The sequence below is a fragment of the Aquarana catesbeiana genome, linkage group LG01 (genome assembly GCF_042186555.1).
Source record: "Aquarana catesbeiana isolate 2022-GZ linkage group LG01, ASM4218655v1, whole genome shotgun sequence".
Classification (NCBI taxonomy): domain Eukaryota; kingdom Metazoa; phylum Chordata; class Amphibia; order Anura; family Ranidae; genus Aquarana; species Aquarana catesbeiana.
This window is the reverse complement of record NC_133324.1, coordinates 45743403-45762753: the sequence shown is the minus strand read 5'-3', so window position 1 is coordinate 45762753 and position 19351 is coordinate 45743403. Positions and strand designations below refer to the sequence as shown.

At 46.9% G+C, this 19351-nt stretch overlaps 1 protein-coding gene across 2 annotated transcripts in view; it reads left to right on the top strand.

Moving 5' to 3' along the window:
- The window catches only part of LOC141130859 (phospholipid-transporting ATPase ID-like), a 188732-nt gene that overhangs the window by 58841 nt on the left and 110540 nt on the right, over positions 1-19351 (top strand). For both annotated transcript variants that reach the window (XM_073618169.1, XM_073618168.1), the window contains exon 2: positions 7422-7501. In XM_073618169.1, the coding sequence (XP_073474270.1) occupies positions 7459-7501 (43 nt within the window). In that variant the 5' untranslated portion in view covers positions 7422-7458. The remainder of the gene's footprint in view (positions 1-7421; positions 7502-19351) is intronic.

Sequence of the window (19351 nt, the reverse complement as noted above, 5' to 3'; positions counted from 1 at the left end):
AATAAAGGTGACGGCTCGGAAGAATTGTATAAAACGCGTCTTTGATGCCGGAATCGCCCAGACTTGTGTCTATCGCATTGTTAGGGAACAGAGACGAAGAGAAGAGTATTTTTCACCCAATGAGCAGAAGTGGTATTTCCTAAAGCCCATCTGAACTTTCAGTTCAAATCAGAGAAATACTTTACAGGTGCATCAAAACAAAAAAGGGGGTGCAAAGTCTTACAGATGGTTTTCTTTAGAAAGTAGCCACAAACCTGAGTAGAAAAGCCTGTCTCCTGCCAGAGAAGGACCCTTGCTCCCTGGGTGGAAGCATTGGTTCTCTCAGCAGAGGTCTGCCACAACCCCTGATGAGCCAGGGAACAGGCTTTTTACTCAGGCTGTGGCTGCTTTCTTAGGAAAAAACAAATTGTAGGACTGTGCACAGCCCCCCCCCCCATGTACCCCAGGCTCCGCTTGCCCATCTGGGCCCAAAGCCAGCAGAACGGAGCGCTCAGGGGCGGCCCGTCCATTAAGGGCACATGGACGCCACCCCCTATCCATGCGTGTGGCCCCTTGCAGGACACCGGATTCATGAATTACAATGGCAGGGGCTTTTTTTTTTTTTTTAAGCACCTGATTAAAGCCAGAGGCTCTAATAGGCTTCAAAATAGGGTGGGCTCGGGTCGTAGAGAACTTGAACAGAGCCCACCCAGGTGTGTTACAACAGCGAATGAAAATCCTCCTCCCAGCCAATCAAGAAGCGGGTTTTGAGACCCGATTGGCTGAAAGGACAGGCGATCCTATTGGACGCCTAGGAGGAGAGGACACGGAGCCGCTGTCCGCCTAGATGGGGTGAGTGCCGGACCGACCGACAGACAGCGGGGAGGGGGGGAGTTGGGGGGGTTGTTTTCCACTGCGGTTGCTCCTGGGAAGAGAAGAGGGAGGAGCGCTCTCCTCCCCTTCTTGTCGTTGACCTGGAAGTGACGTGGTATGACGTCACTTCCAGGTCCCCATTGACAATTTCCCCGGCCATCAAGGCTGGGAAAGAATGTAAGTCATGGTGATGTGCATTACATTACATTCAGAGGAGCACATAGGAGATATTGGGGATCTTTTGGACCCGGGATGTCTCATTAAAGTGAACCTGTCACCAAAAAAATCATCACATAGGGGACTTTTTGTCCCCTATTTGATGGGGAAAAAAAAGTTAAGTAAAAGAAAATATTTTTTTTTATTGCAAAAAATTATAATTACACCCAAACACATAAAATCCCCCCCCCACCAAAAAAAAAATGTAAGGACCCCCCCACCCTCACATATCTGCACGTACAAGAAAAAAAATGCACGCGCTTGGGTGCCTATGCCTAAAAATGTCAATTGTGATACATGTTACATATCACTACGCATGCTGGAGTGAGAGCAATAGTTCTAACACCAGACCTCCTTAATAACGCTAAACTGATGACCTATAGGGGGCTTTTAAAGCGTCGCCTATGGAAAATATAGGGCACTGAAGGTTGTCGCCATTTCATGGGCGCACGCAAATTTAAGGTTTGACATGTTGGGTATCTATTTACTCGGTGCAACCTCGTCTTTTATATTTTACCAAAAAAAATAGTTTTTTGTGCCCCCATTAAAATGAATTTGAATGTGTTTTTTACAGAAATTTTGTGGTAATATCGTGTGACATAAAAAATTGTCAGTATCACCATTTTATTCTCTGGGGTGTCTGCTTTCAGAAAATATATAATATGTTGGGAGTTTTATGTAATCTTCAGGCCTAAATGTATTTATTTTTAAAAAACGCAAACATGGCCCTGGCAGCAAAAGGGTCAAAGGATAAGTTCACCTTCAGGCACGCGTTACATGTTCTACCTGTAAGATTTGTTGGTTAAAAAACAAACAAAAAACTGGCTCCTAACTTTTTAAGCTGGCTCCTAGATTCAAAGCAAATGTGTCGAGACCTGCTCTAACCCATCACTTGGCGCTGCCCCTTCCAACCTTGCTGTAGGCACCGGCCCATGGCTTCCATTACAGCAAGTCCAGCGTTCATTATACAGTTTCCTGCATTATAGGAGGTAGCATAGTGCAGAGTCATCAGACAGGACGCTGCAGTCCCACTTAGAAGCAGGGAAGGAGATCGATACATTTCATAAAGCCAAATAAATTGTAATCAAATGGGCTTCCTGAGGGCCAGACCACCCAAACTTTAGCTTTTGGTAGGTGCCGGAGAATGTAGATTCTTTCTGTGAAAGAATGGCAAGTCTACTTACCTTCCATGACCACCATTTGGGCTCCCATTCTACCTGTTGGATATGTCACTTGCTTTATATTATAGAAAACAGGAGTAGTGGTGCACTTGAAGGCCAGCGGGAACACCCAACCTGCCAGGAACTTGTCAGGACCATGACCCTACTGCTGGCCCCAAAATATATACCAATACAGCTGGTGACCTTCCTCACCAGACTCCATCCCATCCGACTCTCCATCCCATCCTCTCACTTCTTCTGTTGAACTGAGTCACCTATTTGCACTGGGTTGTGTATGTGGGAAGAGGGAACTCAGATAACACTGATGGGAACAATGTTACGTGTGGCCTCGCAGACTTCCTCTACTTGATGTTGAACTTGTGAACTCTGAATGGTATTCATGGTGTAACAAAAGCCGCGACCGCAGAAGGTGAACGTAGGGAAAGCCAAAACAAAACATAGACCAGAGTCTAAAATAACGAGGAAATAACAAAACTTAACAACAAACTTTTAGCTATAAAGTGACCCCCATCCTGGGAAATGGTGACCTGGGCCAGGTGGTCTGCAGAAAACTAAGCCTAGTAGCCACCATACGTGGTCACCTTTGGTTAGAGCATCGGGTGGCCTGGAAATGCACACAATGGGATTTCTAGTTCTTGTGTAGACATGTGTAGGCATTGGCATTGTTGTAGAGATGTAGAGAGATTTGATTGAAGTCATTTCAAGAATGATCCCCTGCACAATTCACTGACTGATCAAAAGTCTGCCCATGGTGGCCCCATATTCCTGAACAGCCTGGTGCTCAAACCGTGGCCCTCCAGCTGTTGAGGAACTACAAGTCCCATCATGCCTCTGCCTTTGGGAGTCATGCTTGTAACTGTTAGCATTGCAATGCCTCATGGGACTTGTAGTTCCGCAACAGGTGGAGAGCCACAGGTTGAGCACCCATACAAGAGGTGGCTGGCATGGACACCAACAGGGCTATGGTCATAACACGGCCATTAAAGATGTCTGTAGACATGAGGGAACTTTTGGGTCTCAGTCCCATTCAAGTTTTGGTTGGATTAGAAATGGATCCTATATTTTTACACCATATCCTAGATCCTAGATCACTATCAGTTCCTCCTGAGACGAGCCAAAATAAGAGTGTCCCCCCCCTCCTCCTCCTCCATAGGCCAAACATGCATGTTCACCATGCACAAATGTGTATGTTTGTAGAATAATCCTTTACACACAAGATTAAGACTACATAATATTCATATACAATATTTCTTATTTATTGGACTAACCGGAAAGTTATAAATAAATATTATATTAATTGTATGTTTTATATTTTTATTTTTAATGCATTTGTATTATAATATATTTTTTTTTCTTAACATATATATTTTGAGAGCTGTCTTCAAGGACCCAACCCAGTTATTACATCTGTTTACATTAGGGGAGATGTAGTAGTTTGGCATATATTTTCTTTCTTTCTTTTTTTTTTTTTTTTTTAAAGAAGTGTTTTTATTTTATATTCAGGTAAATAATAAATAAATATAAAATATATAAAAATTGTATAGAAATATTTTGTGTTATTTTTCAGCCAACAAATGGAGCTGCAGGCTTGTATTCAGTGAATGAAAATATTTTCGTCGACGCAATTAACACTATTTTAATCAACTAAAATACGACTAAAACTAAAGCAATTCAGATGACTAAAATATGATTAAAACTAAATTGGCATTTTAGTCAAAAAGACTAAAACTAAATCAAAATTTGACGTCGAAATTAACACTGGTTACACGAGGTGTGTCTATAAAGTTCGGTGAATGGTCCAATATCTCAACGGCAACATGGGCCAGGTGCGCGTGCATGCACATGGCTATCCAGAGACATGTCAAGAAGCGCCGCCTAGCATGAAGGACACGTGACCGCCAGGGTAAACTCGCTACGGGCAGTTGAACGTAGTGTGAGAGGTGGGGTCACAGTGCAATGGAGCAACGAGTGGACATCAAGTTCTGCTACAAATTGGCGATCAACATTGTCTTGACCTTGGAATTTTGCAGGCGACTCTTTTTTGGTCGCTGGGAAGACGGTGAACACCATTCCATCGATTGCCACTTGGATCCTGGATGGAACTGGTAGCACCGGGTCTCCCTGTGATGATGGTTGGCAGAAAGGATGGATCCTGGTCACTCGTGGTAATGAAATCTCTAGAGCAGCCATTCTCAACCAGGGTTCCTCCAGAAGGGTTCCTTGAGCTGTGGCTGATGGACCATCTATTTGATGATGCCTACAGAGTTCAAGGTTCAGCACCACTTAGCAAAGCCAGCAGCATGACACCAAATATCTTTTTAGCTGTCTTTAAGGGTGGCATTCTGAACACCACTTTAAGGGGGACATTCTACCTATTGACCACCAATATAATTAAAGAGCATTGTTCCTATTGAGCCCTGCTGATTTGGTTTTAGTAAGGGTTCCTTGAGACACTAAAATTATTTTTGGGGTTCCTCTAGGGTTAAAAGGTTGAGAAAGCCTGCTCCAGAGGTTTCCATCCGTTTGGCTTTCTGTTCGTCTGTGAGCTTGTGCGGCACAAACCGGGAACAAATCTTCCGCTTACCCAAATCTTCGCGGACGATGGTGCGCACCGTGTCCTTGCTGATGCCCAATTCCTCCGCCATCAATTGTAGAGTCAGCGCCAATCTCGTGCCAGCATTTCTCGCACTCGCTCCCATCATGTCTGGGGTTCTGCTTGTCGACGGCTGATCCAAATGTGGCCCATCCTCAGTTGCTTTCCACGTTCAAACCAGTCATAAACACATTTTCTGCTCACAGCTTCCGTCCCGTAGACGTGCTCCAACATTTCAAGCGTCTCCGTCGTCGTTTTCCCCAATTTATATCGGAACTTGATGTTCGCTCATTGCACTGTGACCCTACCTCTCACACTGGCTATGTTTGCCTGCCCGCAGCGGGTTTACGCTGTACTCCACGCTATGTGGCACTTCTCGAAGTGTCTCTGGATAGCCACGTGCAAGCACGTGAACCTGGCACATGTTGCCGTTGAGATATTGGACCATTCACCAAACTTTTTAGACACCTCTTATAATGAGTTTGGAAGTTCTAGAAAAATGCTTCAAACTACTTCAATACTGGGCACTATACCCCCTTCCTGCCCAGGCCTATTTTCAGCTTTCAGCGCTGTTGCACTTTGAATGACAATTGCGCGGTCATGCTACACTGCCCCAAACTACATTTTTATCATTTTGTTCCCACAAATAGAGCTTTCTTTTGGTGGTATTTGATCACCACTGGGGTTTTTTTTCTTTGTTTTTGTTATAAAGTTTTGTAAATAAATAATTTTTTTCCTTCACTGACGGGCACTGGTGAGGTGGCACTGATGATGAGGCACTAATATGCAGCACCGATGGGCACTGATAGGCGGCATTTATGGGCACTGATATGCAGCACTGATGGGCACTCATAGGCGACACTCATGGGCACTCATAGGTGGCACTAATGGACACTGATAGACGATACTGATGGGCACTGATAGGCAGCACTGATGGGCACTAATAGGTGGCAATGATAGATGGCTCTGATAGGCTGCACTGATAAGGAGGCACTGGCAGGCTTTACTGCTGGGCACTGATTGGCGTTTACAATGGGCACCACTTGGCACCTCTAAAGTTCATACCTGGTGCTTCTGGGTGGCATCCCTGGTGGCCCTGGGAGGGCAACCATGGTCAGCATCCCTAGTGGCCCTACGTGGCATCCCTGGTCATCCTGGGTGGCATCCCCAGGGGGCTGCGCTGATAATCAATCAGCGCAGACCCTCCTTGTCAGGAGAGCAGCCAATCGGCTCTCCTCTACGCGCGTCTGTCCGATACAGGCTTTTCCTGTTTACAACGTGATCAGCTCTGATTGGACACAGCTGATCACATGGTAAAGAGTCTCTGTCAGAGGCTCTTTACTCAGATCGGAGATGCGGTGTATCAGACTGACACACCACATCAACAATCACCGTGCTGCGCGCCCCCCACGGGCTCGGGATCGCGGGCTATCCTGATCACGTCATATGACGTCCGGTCAGGATAACAGAACTACTTTCCGCACCTCATATTGCTATATGGCGGGCGGGAAGTGGTTAAAAAATGCATTACAATTTAACTAAACCCATTCGATTTGAGTCAACTAAAATACGACTAAAACGAAAACAACTTAGATGACTAAAATAGGGCAAAATCTAAAATGGCATTTTAGTTCGAAAAAGGCTAAAACTAAATCGAAATTTGACATCAAAATGAACACTGCTTTTATTCCTATATTTTCAATGCTCTCATTATGAACTTTGATTAAAAAAAAAAAAAATCCTTCTGTTTACAGAGCTCAGTAGCTAAAGCCAAAATTGACATAGACAAGTGAATAAATCGGAGCAGAAATCTTCTCTCTCCTTCCTCCCTGCCTGCTGTGTACAGGTAACTCCTACCAGGTTTCAATCAGATTCAGAGCGGTGAATAGTTTCACCCCCCTGCCTGCTGCAGACAAGTGGCTCCCAACTACATTTCAATGAGAGAGAAAGGAAGAGAGGGTCCGAAGGGAATCGGCTTCTGCTGTTCTCTGTTTGTAAAATAAATAAATGACTACCAGACCTCAGTTGAAAAAACTAGAAACTTTTAAAATGAATGTAAAATAAAATCGACCCAAAACGATCATGGATTCCCTTTATATGAGTGTTTTCCTACACGGTCAGAGAGAAAGGAAGAGAGAGAGTCCGAAGGGAATCGGCTTCTGCTGTTCTCTGTCGTAAAATAAATAAATAACTACCAGACCTCATTTGAAAAAACTAGAAACTTTTTAAAATGAATGTAAAATAAAATCGACCCAAAACGATCGTAGATTCCCTTTCCACGTGTCTTTTCCCACGCGGTCAGTAAAGCAGCGAGCGCACACATTATGTAAGAAATCTCGATGTTTTCAGGCCAGGGAGGAGATGACCCCGATAAGCGTTCTGTAAACACAGCTTGGTGTTTCTGTTCTATGTCATGCAGTTTACACACTGACACTGATAGGACTTTTTCCACTGACACCGGCTGTAAAAACCTGTGCAGTAATCCTGGGGCGGGGGGGTCACGGAAATGGCCTGGGCTGTGTATATGAGATGTGTACATGACAGTACATTCTATAACACAATGTCCTCTCTCTCTGCAGACTTTCCATGGGATTGTAGCCGGAGTCCGGTTTGGGAATGCCTCTGTTCGGACTGAACTGTGGGAGGAAGAAGCAAGAAGGTCAGTTCCCGGACCGCGGTGTATACTGTACCACGCATGTTGCAATCTTATCTTAAGCTGTGATTGTCCCATTTTGAGGGTAACGTTGCCTTTCGGCTTTTCTGTTGATGTCCCCCCACCAGCACGCTGCAGAGAAGAATCCTCGCTCTCTGTGGGTAAGCAGTGGACCCTCTGCAGAGGTCCGACATGCCCCATGCTGAGTCAGAACCAATGGCTCTCCAGCAAAGCCCCTACTCCCTACTGATTGGGGGGGGAGCTCTAGGTCTGACTTAGCAGGGAAGTGTGTCAGACCTCTACAGAGAGACCGCTGCTTCCATACAGAGAGCAAGGGTTCTTCTCTGCAGCATGCTGGCAGGGGACAGGCTTTTCCACTCAGGTGGTGGTCGATCTCTAAGAAAATCAACTGTAAGACTTAACACGTCTTTTGTGGTGTACCTGGAATGTATTTAGATAAGTTAAACTGAAAGTTCTTTTGGATTTAAAAAATACAAAAAAAAAAACAATAACCTTTGTCATGTTAAAATGGTTAGTTTGATTGACCAGTTAAAAAAAAAAAAAAGATATTCACACCTAAGCAAAATATCAAAACTACTAATAGAATACATGATTGGAGGCGTTAGGGACCGGGGCGGGGGGGTGGGGGGCATAGTCCTAGACATAGTAGAGATGAATTCATTTTCTTAGAACTTTAGTGAGTCTTTTGTTCTGGGGAAGGGGGGTCAGAAGACTCACTAAAGGAGGTATACACATGCCTCCTTAGACCCAGTTTGTCCAGACAGTATGGTCACCTGCTGACTTGGCACCATCCACAGGCAGCTTAACTCTTCAAAAAAAGACAAAGGTTGAACCCTTTACAATTTCACCTGAGATAAGTGTACCACAGAGGATATTGTTCCTGCCTGACTCCAAGCCCTGTCCCTGCAAAGACCTAACACTGACCTGAAGGAACGTGAAAGAAACAGGGAGGGTCTACACAGGACTGAACTAACTAGCACTAAACAGGTGGGGAGAACAGAGGGATACACCAAATCACACAAGTAAACAAGTTGTAATGGCCCTAAATCCACCAGTAGATGTCAGCATACACCAATGTAATCCTACAACAACAGCAAAAAAAATAATAATGCACGTGGCTCTTGCTAAATGTATCCATACCACCTTCTGTTTTTATGCACCTGGAATATACACTATATTGCCAAAAGTATTGGGACACCTGCCTTTACACACACATGAACTTTAATGGCATCCCATTCTTAGTCCGTAGGGTTCAATATTGAGTTGGCCCACCCTTTGCAGCTATAACAGCTTCAACTCTTCTGGGAAGGCTGTCCACAAGGTTTAGGAGTGTGTCTATGGGAATGTTTCACCATTCTGCCAGAAGCGCATTTTGTGAGGTCAGGCACTGATGTTGGACGAGAAGGCCTGGCTCGCAGTCTCCGCTCTATCGGGTTGAGGTCAGGACTCTGTGCAGGCCAGTCAAGTTCCTCCACCCCAAACTCGCTCATCCATGTCTTTATGGACCTTGCTATGTGCCCTGGTGCAAATCATTTGGTGGAGGGGGGGGGTATGGGTTTGTTTTTCAGGGGTTGGGCTTGGCCCTTAGTTTCAGTGAAAGGAACTCTTAAGGCGTCAGAATACCAAGACATTTCGGACAATTTCATGCTCCCAACTTTGTGGGAACAGTTTGGGGATGGGCCCTTCCCGTTCCAACATGACTGCCCACCAGTGCACAAAGCAAGGTCCATAAAGACATGGATGAGAGAGTTTGGGGTGGAGGAACTTGACTGACTTCAACCCGATAGAGCACCTTTGGAAGGAATTAGAGCGGAGACTGCGACCCAGGCCTTCTCGTCCAACATCAGTTCCTGACCTCACAAATGCTCTTCTGGAAGAATGGTCAAACATTCCCATAGACACACTCCTAAACCTTGTGGACAGCCTTCCCAGAAGAGTTGAAGCTGTTATAGCTGCAAAGGGTGGGCCAACTCAATATTGAACCTTACGGACTAAAACTGGGATGCCATTAAAGTTCATGTGGGTGTAAAGGCAGGCGCCCCAATACTTTTGGCACTCTAGTGTATTTATATTAGCTTCTTTAAACTGGAAATTCGGCTGTGTGCTGAGAACCTTCACAGGTGACACGTTGATTATCTAGGTCATATAGTGCAGACAGTAGACTCTTCCTTCGGGCTGGTTAGACAGACTTCAGGCCAGGGTTGGCAGCGGGTCACCGGGTGGCTCCAGACCACAGATCAGACACGGGGACAATCGGGGAAATCTGAGCTGAAGAAGTAAAGTTACCGGTAACAATAGAATTGGAAGATAACAAGTTCTGGCTGAAGTTTGATTTCGGCAGTGACGGGTCCATGGATGTTGTGTGACAGAATCTGGAAGTCTTTCAAGGTAACGGCATTGAGGTAGCTGTCTTGGTGACCCAGCTGAAGAGGACCTCCCTCAGGTTTATCTTATGAAGAGAGAATACACGTGCTTCCCGAATAAATATGAAATAAGGCCAATTGTAGATACAGAATCTTTCAAAGATCTAAGAAGGTTTACAACGTGAAAGGCAGTGCAATACCAGAAATACATAGACAGTGTCTTGAGTAGGCAAGAACCTGGTGATTGCCACCTCCATACCTTGTGCCCCGTGGTAGCCCTATATTCACATACACTCCCCGGCCACTTTATTAGGTACACCTGTATCACCGGTTCAGGCTGGTGGTGGTGATGTAATGGTGTGGGGGGATATTTTCTTGGCACACTTAGGGCCCCTTAGTACCAATTGAGCTTCATTTAGACACCACGGCCTACCTGAGTATTGTTGCTGACCATATCCATCCCTTTATGACTACAGTGTCCCCCATCTTCTGATGGCTCCTTCCAGCAGGATAATGCACCATGTCACAAAGCTCCAATCATCTCACCACTGGACAATGAGGTCACGGCACGCCAATGTCCTCCACACTCACCAAATCTCAATCCAATAGAACACCTTTGGGATGTGGTGGAACGGGAGATTCACATCATGGATCTGCCGCCGACAAATCTGCAGCAACTGCGTGATGCTATCATGTCACTATGGACCAAAATCTCTGAGGAACGTTTCCAACACCTTGTTGTATCTATGCCAGGAAGAATGAAGGCAAAAGGGGGTCCAACCCGTTACTAGCAAGGTGTACCTAATAAAGTGGCCGGTGAGTGTATATGAACGTGGCTTTGGTGTAACATGAGTCCTTTCCAAGTAGATGTAACTGCCCTATAAGTTCCTGGAAAAAAGACAGTAAAGTTATCTTGGTGTCACCCTTCATGTTTTGGAAAGTGGACACTGATATCTCCTGCTAGTTGGAAGAGGAGGACCCTGTGTCTGACTGCCCAGACTGACCCTACATAGCCTGTACCTGCAGCTTACAGTGCCGACTTTACAAAGAATTGCTGGCCTATGTAATGACAGGTTCACTTTAACCAAATGCACTTCCAGGCTAAATCCCCATCTGTAGAAGTCAGTGTGTGAACTTACTGAGTCAGTGTGTGGACCTACTGAGTCAGTTTGTGGACCTCCTGAGTCAGTGTGTGGACCTGATGAGTCGGTGTGTGTGGACCTCCTGAGTCAGTGTGTGTGGACCTACTGAGTCAATGTGTGGACCTCCTGAGTCAGTGTGGACCTACTGAGTCAGTTTGTGGACCTCCTGAGTCAGTGTGTGGACCTACTGAGTCAATGTGTGGAGCTACTGAGTCAATGTGTGGACCTCCTGAGACTGTGTGTGGGCCTACTGAGTCAGTATGTGGACCTACTGAGTCAGTGTGTGGACCTACTGAGTCAGTGTGTGGGCCTACTGAGTCAATGTGTGGACCTCCTGAGACAGTTTGTGGGCCTACTGAGTCATTATGTGGTCCTACTGAGTCAATGTGTGGACCTACTGAGTCAGTGTGTGGACCTCCTGAGACAGTGTGTGGGCCTACTGAGTCAATGTGTGGACCTACTGAGTCAGTGTGTGGGCCTACTGAGTCAGTGTGTGGACCTACTGAGTCAATGTATGGGCCTACTGAGTCAATGTGTGGACCTACTGAGACAGTGTGTGGACCTACTGAGTCAATGTATGGGCCTACTGAGTCAGTGTGTGGACCTCCTGAGACAGTGTGTGGGCCTACCGAGTCAATGTGTGGACCTACTGAGACAGTGTGTGGACCTACTGAGTCAATGTGTGGACCTACTGAGTCAGTGTGTGGGCCTACTGAGTCAGTGTGTGGACCTACTGAGTCAATGTGTGGAGCTCCTGAGACAGTGTGTGGACCAACTGAGTCAATGTGTGGACCTACTGAGTCAGTGTGTGGACCTCCTGAGACAGTGTGTGGGCCTACTGAGTCAATGTGTGGACCTACTGAGACAGTGTGTGGGCCTACTGAGTCAATGTGTGGACCTACTGAGACAGTGTGTGGACCTACTGAGTCAATGTGTGGACCTCCTGAGTCAATGTGTGGACCTACTGAGTCAATGTTTAGACCTACTGAGTCAGTGCAAGAAATTACTGAGGCTCCCAGCTTGGTGGACATCCTCTGACGCCCCTCACATGTTTAGAAGGTCTGAAGTGGATGTTTCCAATACAAGATTTAACATCTGGGAGAATCCAAATATTTACATGATGATATGTGAGATATGCAGTGTGGGTTCCTGCACACAGGGAGGGTCCCCGAGGGGCACTGAGTGTCCACGTCCCATGGAGACACCTCCCGGAATAACTAACAATCTCCAATCCTTCTATCAGCCAAAGTCTGTGTGAGGTTTGTAGGCCCCGTACTGTGTCTATGGAGGGTGACAACCTGATCATCTGATCCCAGCAAAGTCTGTCACCAATATAGTCCCACCTTTCATCATTTAAAAGTCATCCTTAAGACCCCTTTCACACTGAGGCGGTTTGCAGGCGTTTTTGCACTAAAAATACCGCCTGCAAACCGCCCCTAAACAGCCTCCGCTGTTTGTTCAGTGTGAAAGCCTGAGGGCTTTCACACTGAAGCGGTGCGCTGGCAGGGCGGTGAAAAAAGTCTTGCAAACCGCTTTTTTGGAGCGGTGAAGGAGCGGTGTATTCACCGCTCCTTCACCACTCCTGCCCATTGAAATCAATGGGACAGCGCAGCTATACCGCGGTAATACCGCGGCTATAGCCGCGCTGTACGAGGGATTTTAACCCTTTTTCGGCCGCCAGCGGGGGGTTAAAACCGCACCGCTAGCGGCCGAATACCACTGCAAGAACGACGGTACAGCAGCGCTAAAAATAGCGCTGTTGTACTGCCGACGCCCCCACCGCCCCAGTGTGAAAGGGGCCTAAGGCACCAGGCAGTGACTTTGCCTAGGCTGAGATGATGTCATCGGTTTGCTGCAGGCAGGAGGAAGCATTTCCTTAGTCTCCTCTCCCCCAGTGACTTTGCCTAGGCTGAGATGATGTCATCGGTTTGTTGCAGGCAGGAGGAAGCATTTCCTTAGTCTTTTCCCTCCCAGTGATCAGATTTCATAACTTTTGCTGCAGCCATTGTGTTGGGTTAAGAGGGGTCACCGGGGGTTGGTAAAACCAGGGCTCAACTGTCTACTTTTACCGCACTCTGGCCACATATGTGATGGACCCTTCACACCATGACAATAGACCCCCAGCAACAATAGACCCTCCTGAACAACAATATATCCAACCCAGTACTGACAGACCCTCCCCAGCAACTATAGATCTCTCCAACAACAATAGATCCCCTAGCCTCCCACAACAAAATACCCCAGCAACAATAGACCCCCCACCAGAAACAATAGATCGCCCAGTAGCCAGCAACAATAGACCCCCACAGGAAACAATAGATCTCCCAGTAGCCAGCAACAGTATAACCCCCACCAAAAACAATAGTTCTCCCAGTAGCCAGCAACAGTAGACCCCTCACCAGAAAAAAATGGTTTCCCAGTAGCCAGCAACAATAGCCCCTCCTCAGCAACAATAGACCCCACCAGAAACAATAGCTCCTCCTCAACAACAATAGATCCACCCTAGTACCAACAGACCCTCCCCAGCAACAATAGACCGCCACCAGAAACAATAGATCCCCCAGTAGTCAGCAACAATAGACCCCCACCAGAAACAATAGATCTCCCAGTAGCCAGCAACAATATACCCCCCACAGGAAACGATAGATCCCCCAGTAGCCAGCAACAATAGACCCCCACCAGAAACAATAGATCTCCCAGTAGCCAGAAACAATAGACCCCCGCACCAGAAACAATAGATCCCCCAGTAGTCAGCAACAATAGACCCCCCACCAGAAACAATAGATCTCCCAGTAGCCAGCAACAATAGACCCCCGCACCAGAAACAACAGATCCCCCAGTAGTCAGCAACAATAGACCCCCACCAGAAACAATAGATCTCCCAGTAGCCAGCAACAATAGACCCCCACCAGAAACAATAGATCTCCCAGTAGCCAGCAACAGTATAACCCCCACCAGAAACAATAGTTCTCCCAGTAGCCAGCAACAGTAGACCCCCACCAGAAAAAAATGGTTTCCCAGTAGCCAGCAACAATAGCCCCTCCTCAGCAACAATAGACCCCACCAGAAACAATAGCTCCTCCTCAACAACAATAGATCCACCCTAGTACCAACAGACCCTCCCCAGCAACAATAGACCGCCACCAGAAACAATAGATCTCCCAGTAGCCAGCAACAATAGACCCCCACCAGAAACAATAGATCTCCCAGTAGTCAGCAACAATAGACCCCCACCAGAAACAATAGATCTCCCAGTAGCCAGCAACAATATACCCCCCACAGGAAACGATAGATCCCCCAGTAGCCAGCAACAATAGACCCCCACCAGAAACAATAGATCCCCCAGTAGTCAGCAACAATAGACCCCCACCAGAAACAATAGATCTCCCAGTAGCCAGCAACAATAGACCCCCCACCAGAAACAATAGATCTCCCAGTAGCCACCAACAATAGACCCCCCACCAGAAACAATAGATCTCTCAGTAGCCAGCAACAAATGTGCATTGGGGAGCCCATTGAGGGGAGTGGTCTGCCCTCTGTGTGTGACGCACAGAATCATGGGAAAATCACACACACAAAATCGCAAGCGGGAATGTGAATGGAGCCTTAAGGAGATTGTAAAGAGATCATCTAATCAGATTGCTCTGTGTGTGGCCGGCTGTCCTCCTGCTGCTCTGCATTCTGCTGTCTAGATCTTATCTGCCATCACCCCCTCCATGTGGTTCCCATCTGTGCTCTGACCAGCGCCATGTTTATTCTGGCAGAGTCGAGTCCGGCTGATTGGACAAATATTCTTCATTGATGTCACAAACATCCCAGAATCAGCCAATCCGGAGGAGGAGATCACCCGCTCTACATGGTTGGTGGTATTTGCAACTTCTGTCCTGTAGCGCCGGAGTCTTGGGTTCAATTCCCTTCAACCGCATTATCTGCATGGAGTCTGTATGTTCACCTTCTGCTTACAGGGGGTCACCCTGACTGGTCTCCACATTCCTGATTACCTTCATCACCGAGAACGAACGAAAATCCCAAATTATGGGTTGTCACCAGAACAGGAACAGAGGGGAAATCTTCCAATGGAGACACTAAATCTAGCGACAACCACTTCCTGTTGTGGCTGTGGGACAGGAAGTGAAGGGAAATCTCCCCAATGGGACACAGATGGGGAAGAAAAAAAACCCTCACAGGGGTTACAGACCCCCTCCCCCCAGCAAAACAATAGACCCTCCAGCAACCATAGACCCTCCTAGAAACAACAGACCCCTCAGCAACAGTAGACCCTTCCCAACAACATTAGATCCCACCCAGCAACATTAGATCCCACCCAGCAACAATGGACCCTTCCCAACAACAATAGCCCCCCTCAGCAACAATAGATCCCCCAGCAAGAATAGACCCTCCCCAACAATAGACCCATTCAGCAACAGGAGACTCCCTCAGAAGCAATAGATTTCCCGACCAAAATTAGATCCCACCCAGCAACAATGGGCCCTTCCAAACATCAATAGAAACCCCCCCTCAGCAACAATAGATCCCCCATCAACAATAGACCCATTCAGCAACAATAGATCTCCTCCCCAACAATAGACCCTCTCAGCAACAATAGACCCATTCAGCAATAATGGACCCTTCCCAACAACAATAGACCCCCCTTAGCAACAATAGAGCCCCCCCTCACCAACAGTAGAGACCCCCCAGCAACAATAGACCCCCTGTCAGCAACAATATACCCCTTTAGCAATAATAGATAGCTCAGCAACAATAGACCCCCCTCAGCAACAATAGATCTCCCCACCAACAATGGACCCTACCAAACAACAATAGACCCCCCGTTAAGCAACAATAGATCTCCCCCAACAATAGGCCCTCTCAGCAACAATAGACTCATTCAGCAATAATGGACCCTTCCCAACAACAATGGACCCCCCTCAGCAACAATAGAGACCCCCTCAGCAACAATAGAGATCCCCCTCAGCAACAATAGACCCACTCTCAGCAACAATATACCCCTTTAGCAATAATAGCCCAGCAACAATAGATCTCCCCACCAACATTAGATCCCACCCAGCAACAATAGACCCTTCCAAACAATAATAGACCCCCCTCAGCAACAATAGATCCTCAATAACAAATAGATCCCCCCAGTAACAATGGACCCTTCCAAACAACAATAGACCCCCCGTTAAGCAACAATAGATCTCCCCCAACAATAGACCCTCTCAGCAACAATAGACTCATTCAGCAATAATGGACCCTTCCCAACAACAATAGACCCCCCTCAGCAACAATAGAGATCCCCCTCAGCAACAATAGAGATCCCCCTCAGCAACAATAGACCCACTCTCAGCAGTAATATACCCCTTTAGCAATAATAGATAGCCCAGCAACAATAGATCTCCCCACCAACATTAGATCCCCCCAGTAACAATGGACCCTTCCAAACAACAATAGACCCCCCCCAGCAACAATAGACCTCCAATAACAAATAGACCCCCCCAGCAACAATAGACCCATTAAGCAACAATAGATCTCCCCCAACAATAGACCCCCTCAGCAACAATAGATCCCCCCAACACCAACAGACGCCCTCAGCAACAATACGTCTCCCTAGCAACAATAGCTTCCTCCCAGCAACCCTTCCCAACAATAGATCTCCCCAGACCCCTCCCAAAATGGAAAAAAAAACAAGATTTGTCTTTAGCTCAAGTCACAAATTTCAGTTTTGGATTGGGAAGGGATAAAACCCCCATTAACCTTTTTTTCTTTTTTTTGCTTCCTTTTTTTCTACCTCTACTATTTCTTTATACTGGTTTTGGAATTTAGAAATGGGATGAAAGGTTTAACGCTGGAAAACACTTTTTGAAAGATAAATGATGCATGATGAGGAGGAACGGGGGACAGAGGGACTTTGTTCCAAATCAAGGAAAGTCCCTCGAAATCAGGGACAGTGCCTCCAAATCCGGGACAGTCCCTCCAAATCCGGGACAGTCCCTCCAAATCCGGGACAGTCCCTCCAAATCAGGGATAGTCACTCAAAATCCAGGACAGTGCCTCAAAATCCGGGACAGTGCCTCCAAATCCAGGACAGTGCCTCCAAATTAGGAACAGTGCCTAGAAAGCAGGGACAGTTGGGAGCTATGATAAAGTGACAGTTTAAGTGACAGTATCCCCACTGCAAGATTGATTTCTGTTCCTGTTCTGGGGACAATTTTGATTCCCTGTCCCACTCAGTGACAATGGTGAGAGAGCGGGGGACACACAGCAACAGTAAAAACATAAAGCTGAACCCCAGAGACAGCAAATATTGTCCAAATTCCATTCATCGTGTGTATTCTTGAATCTCGGTGAGCTTTGTGTATTTCTCCCAGATCTGTGCAGTCATCCAGTGTGAGACTTCCTGTAATAAAGACCGCTCACTGCTGTTCTCCCTCCTTGTGCAGAGTGACTGGTCTTGACTCCGCCCCCTCCTCTAGTTTTCTGTAGTGGGTGGAGCCTGCTGGTCCCCTCCCACAGCTCTGATCTCTGCACAGGCTCTGTACAGCCCAGTGATGATGTCACTGCTACTTTTACAAGGTCATATCCGGGTTTGGAAAGACATTTCATGCATACAAAGTGGATTCCTATACTTTGTGACTATTGAGGAACATATTTAAGACATCCTGGCGTATCCAAACTTAGGGGTGGAACCGGCGCGATTCTGTCCGCGATCCCAAATCATAGCAAATCACAGGACGCCCGTGCGATCCCCGTCATTTCCAATGGCACCTGGCGTGATATCGCCCCCAATGAATCGCGGTAAAATCGCGCAAACAGAATTGCGGGGTCCCTGACGCTCCCAAAAGAGGTACTTCTTTTGGGCGACAGGCATCCTGTGATTCTGTTTGTGCGATTTTACCGCGATTGGTGGGGGGGGCGACAATCGCGGCAAAATCGCGCCGGGTGCCAATGGAAATGACGGGGATCGCATGGGCGTTCCATGAATTGCTACAAATCGGGATCGCGGCCAGAATCGCGCCGATTCCGCCCGCGAGATGTGAACAGAGCCTTAATGAAAGAATTTGTGGGTGGGATTCGGCTTTAAATCGGTTTACATGGCAGCCCCTTTTCATCCCATTCTTCCTCGGTGAGGTCAGCCGGTGGGAAGATCCCAGGAATAGAAAGGACACAATGTTCCTGCCAAGACGGGCTTCCGAGACCTGCACTGCCCGTCTTCATGACAATTTCTGACATTTTCCCTGGATTTGATGTGTGGCGGGTGGAAGGATTGTTGGGAGGGGAGTCTGGCTCCGCTCACTGGGCGCATGCTGCCTCTACTCTACAAATCCTCTGCCTGGAGAACACTAACCCTTTCCTGGTCCTACTAGAGCTGGCTGTGTCCCCACTGGGGGGATTCCCCACCACTTCCTGTTCTGTGAGAAGAAATCTCCCTAATGGGGACACACAAAGCAATCACAACCTGACAGAGAGTCAAACCCGTCCCCTACTCTATCTAATCCTGGGGCTTGGCTGACCCCCCCCCCCCCCCAGGGGAATTCTCCTTCTTCTCCCACCCAGACATACTCCAAGTGGACGTCTGCCTGGAGTGAGTATGAGATGCTGTGAACACATTGTAGGGCACGATGTTATCACTGATGAACAGCTGCATGTTTGGAGATGATGATAACCGGGAACGTCTCCATCCTGTATACAGAGAGACGTCAGGGAGCCAATCGCAGGGGAGCGTCTCTGTGCGTTTTTATGCGGCAAATTGCACGTTTTTATACAGCGTTTTTGAGCTTTGGCGGGTTTTTTTTATCTTACAATACAGAAAACTAGCATTTGTTGCATCATTTGTTGCTAGATATATCAGCTTTTATTTCTTTTTTCATTATTATTATTTTCATTTATTATTGTTTTTTTTTTTTTTCGTTAGGGTAAGGGGTTAGAGTTATTATTATTATTATGATATTATTAATAGTAATTTTTTGTTTGGGTGTTTATTTATTATTATTTTGTTATTTTTAATATTAATAATAATAATAATAATTACATTTTATTTTTTAACCACTTCAGCCCCTGGAAGACTTTCCTTCTTAATGACCAGGCTTTTTTTTTTTGCGATACAACACTTTTACTGACAATTGCGTGGTCGTGCGACGTTGCACCCAAACAAAATTGATGTCCTTTTTCCCCCCACAAATAGAGCTTTCTTCCACGGTCCCAATCATTGTCAGGCCTGGGACCGGCATAGCGGGTGCCGCCGGGTAGGGGAGAGGAAGAAGAGCGGGCACACGTCAACTCTCCTCCCCTACTTGTTGCCGACCCAGAAAGCGAAGCATATGACATCACTT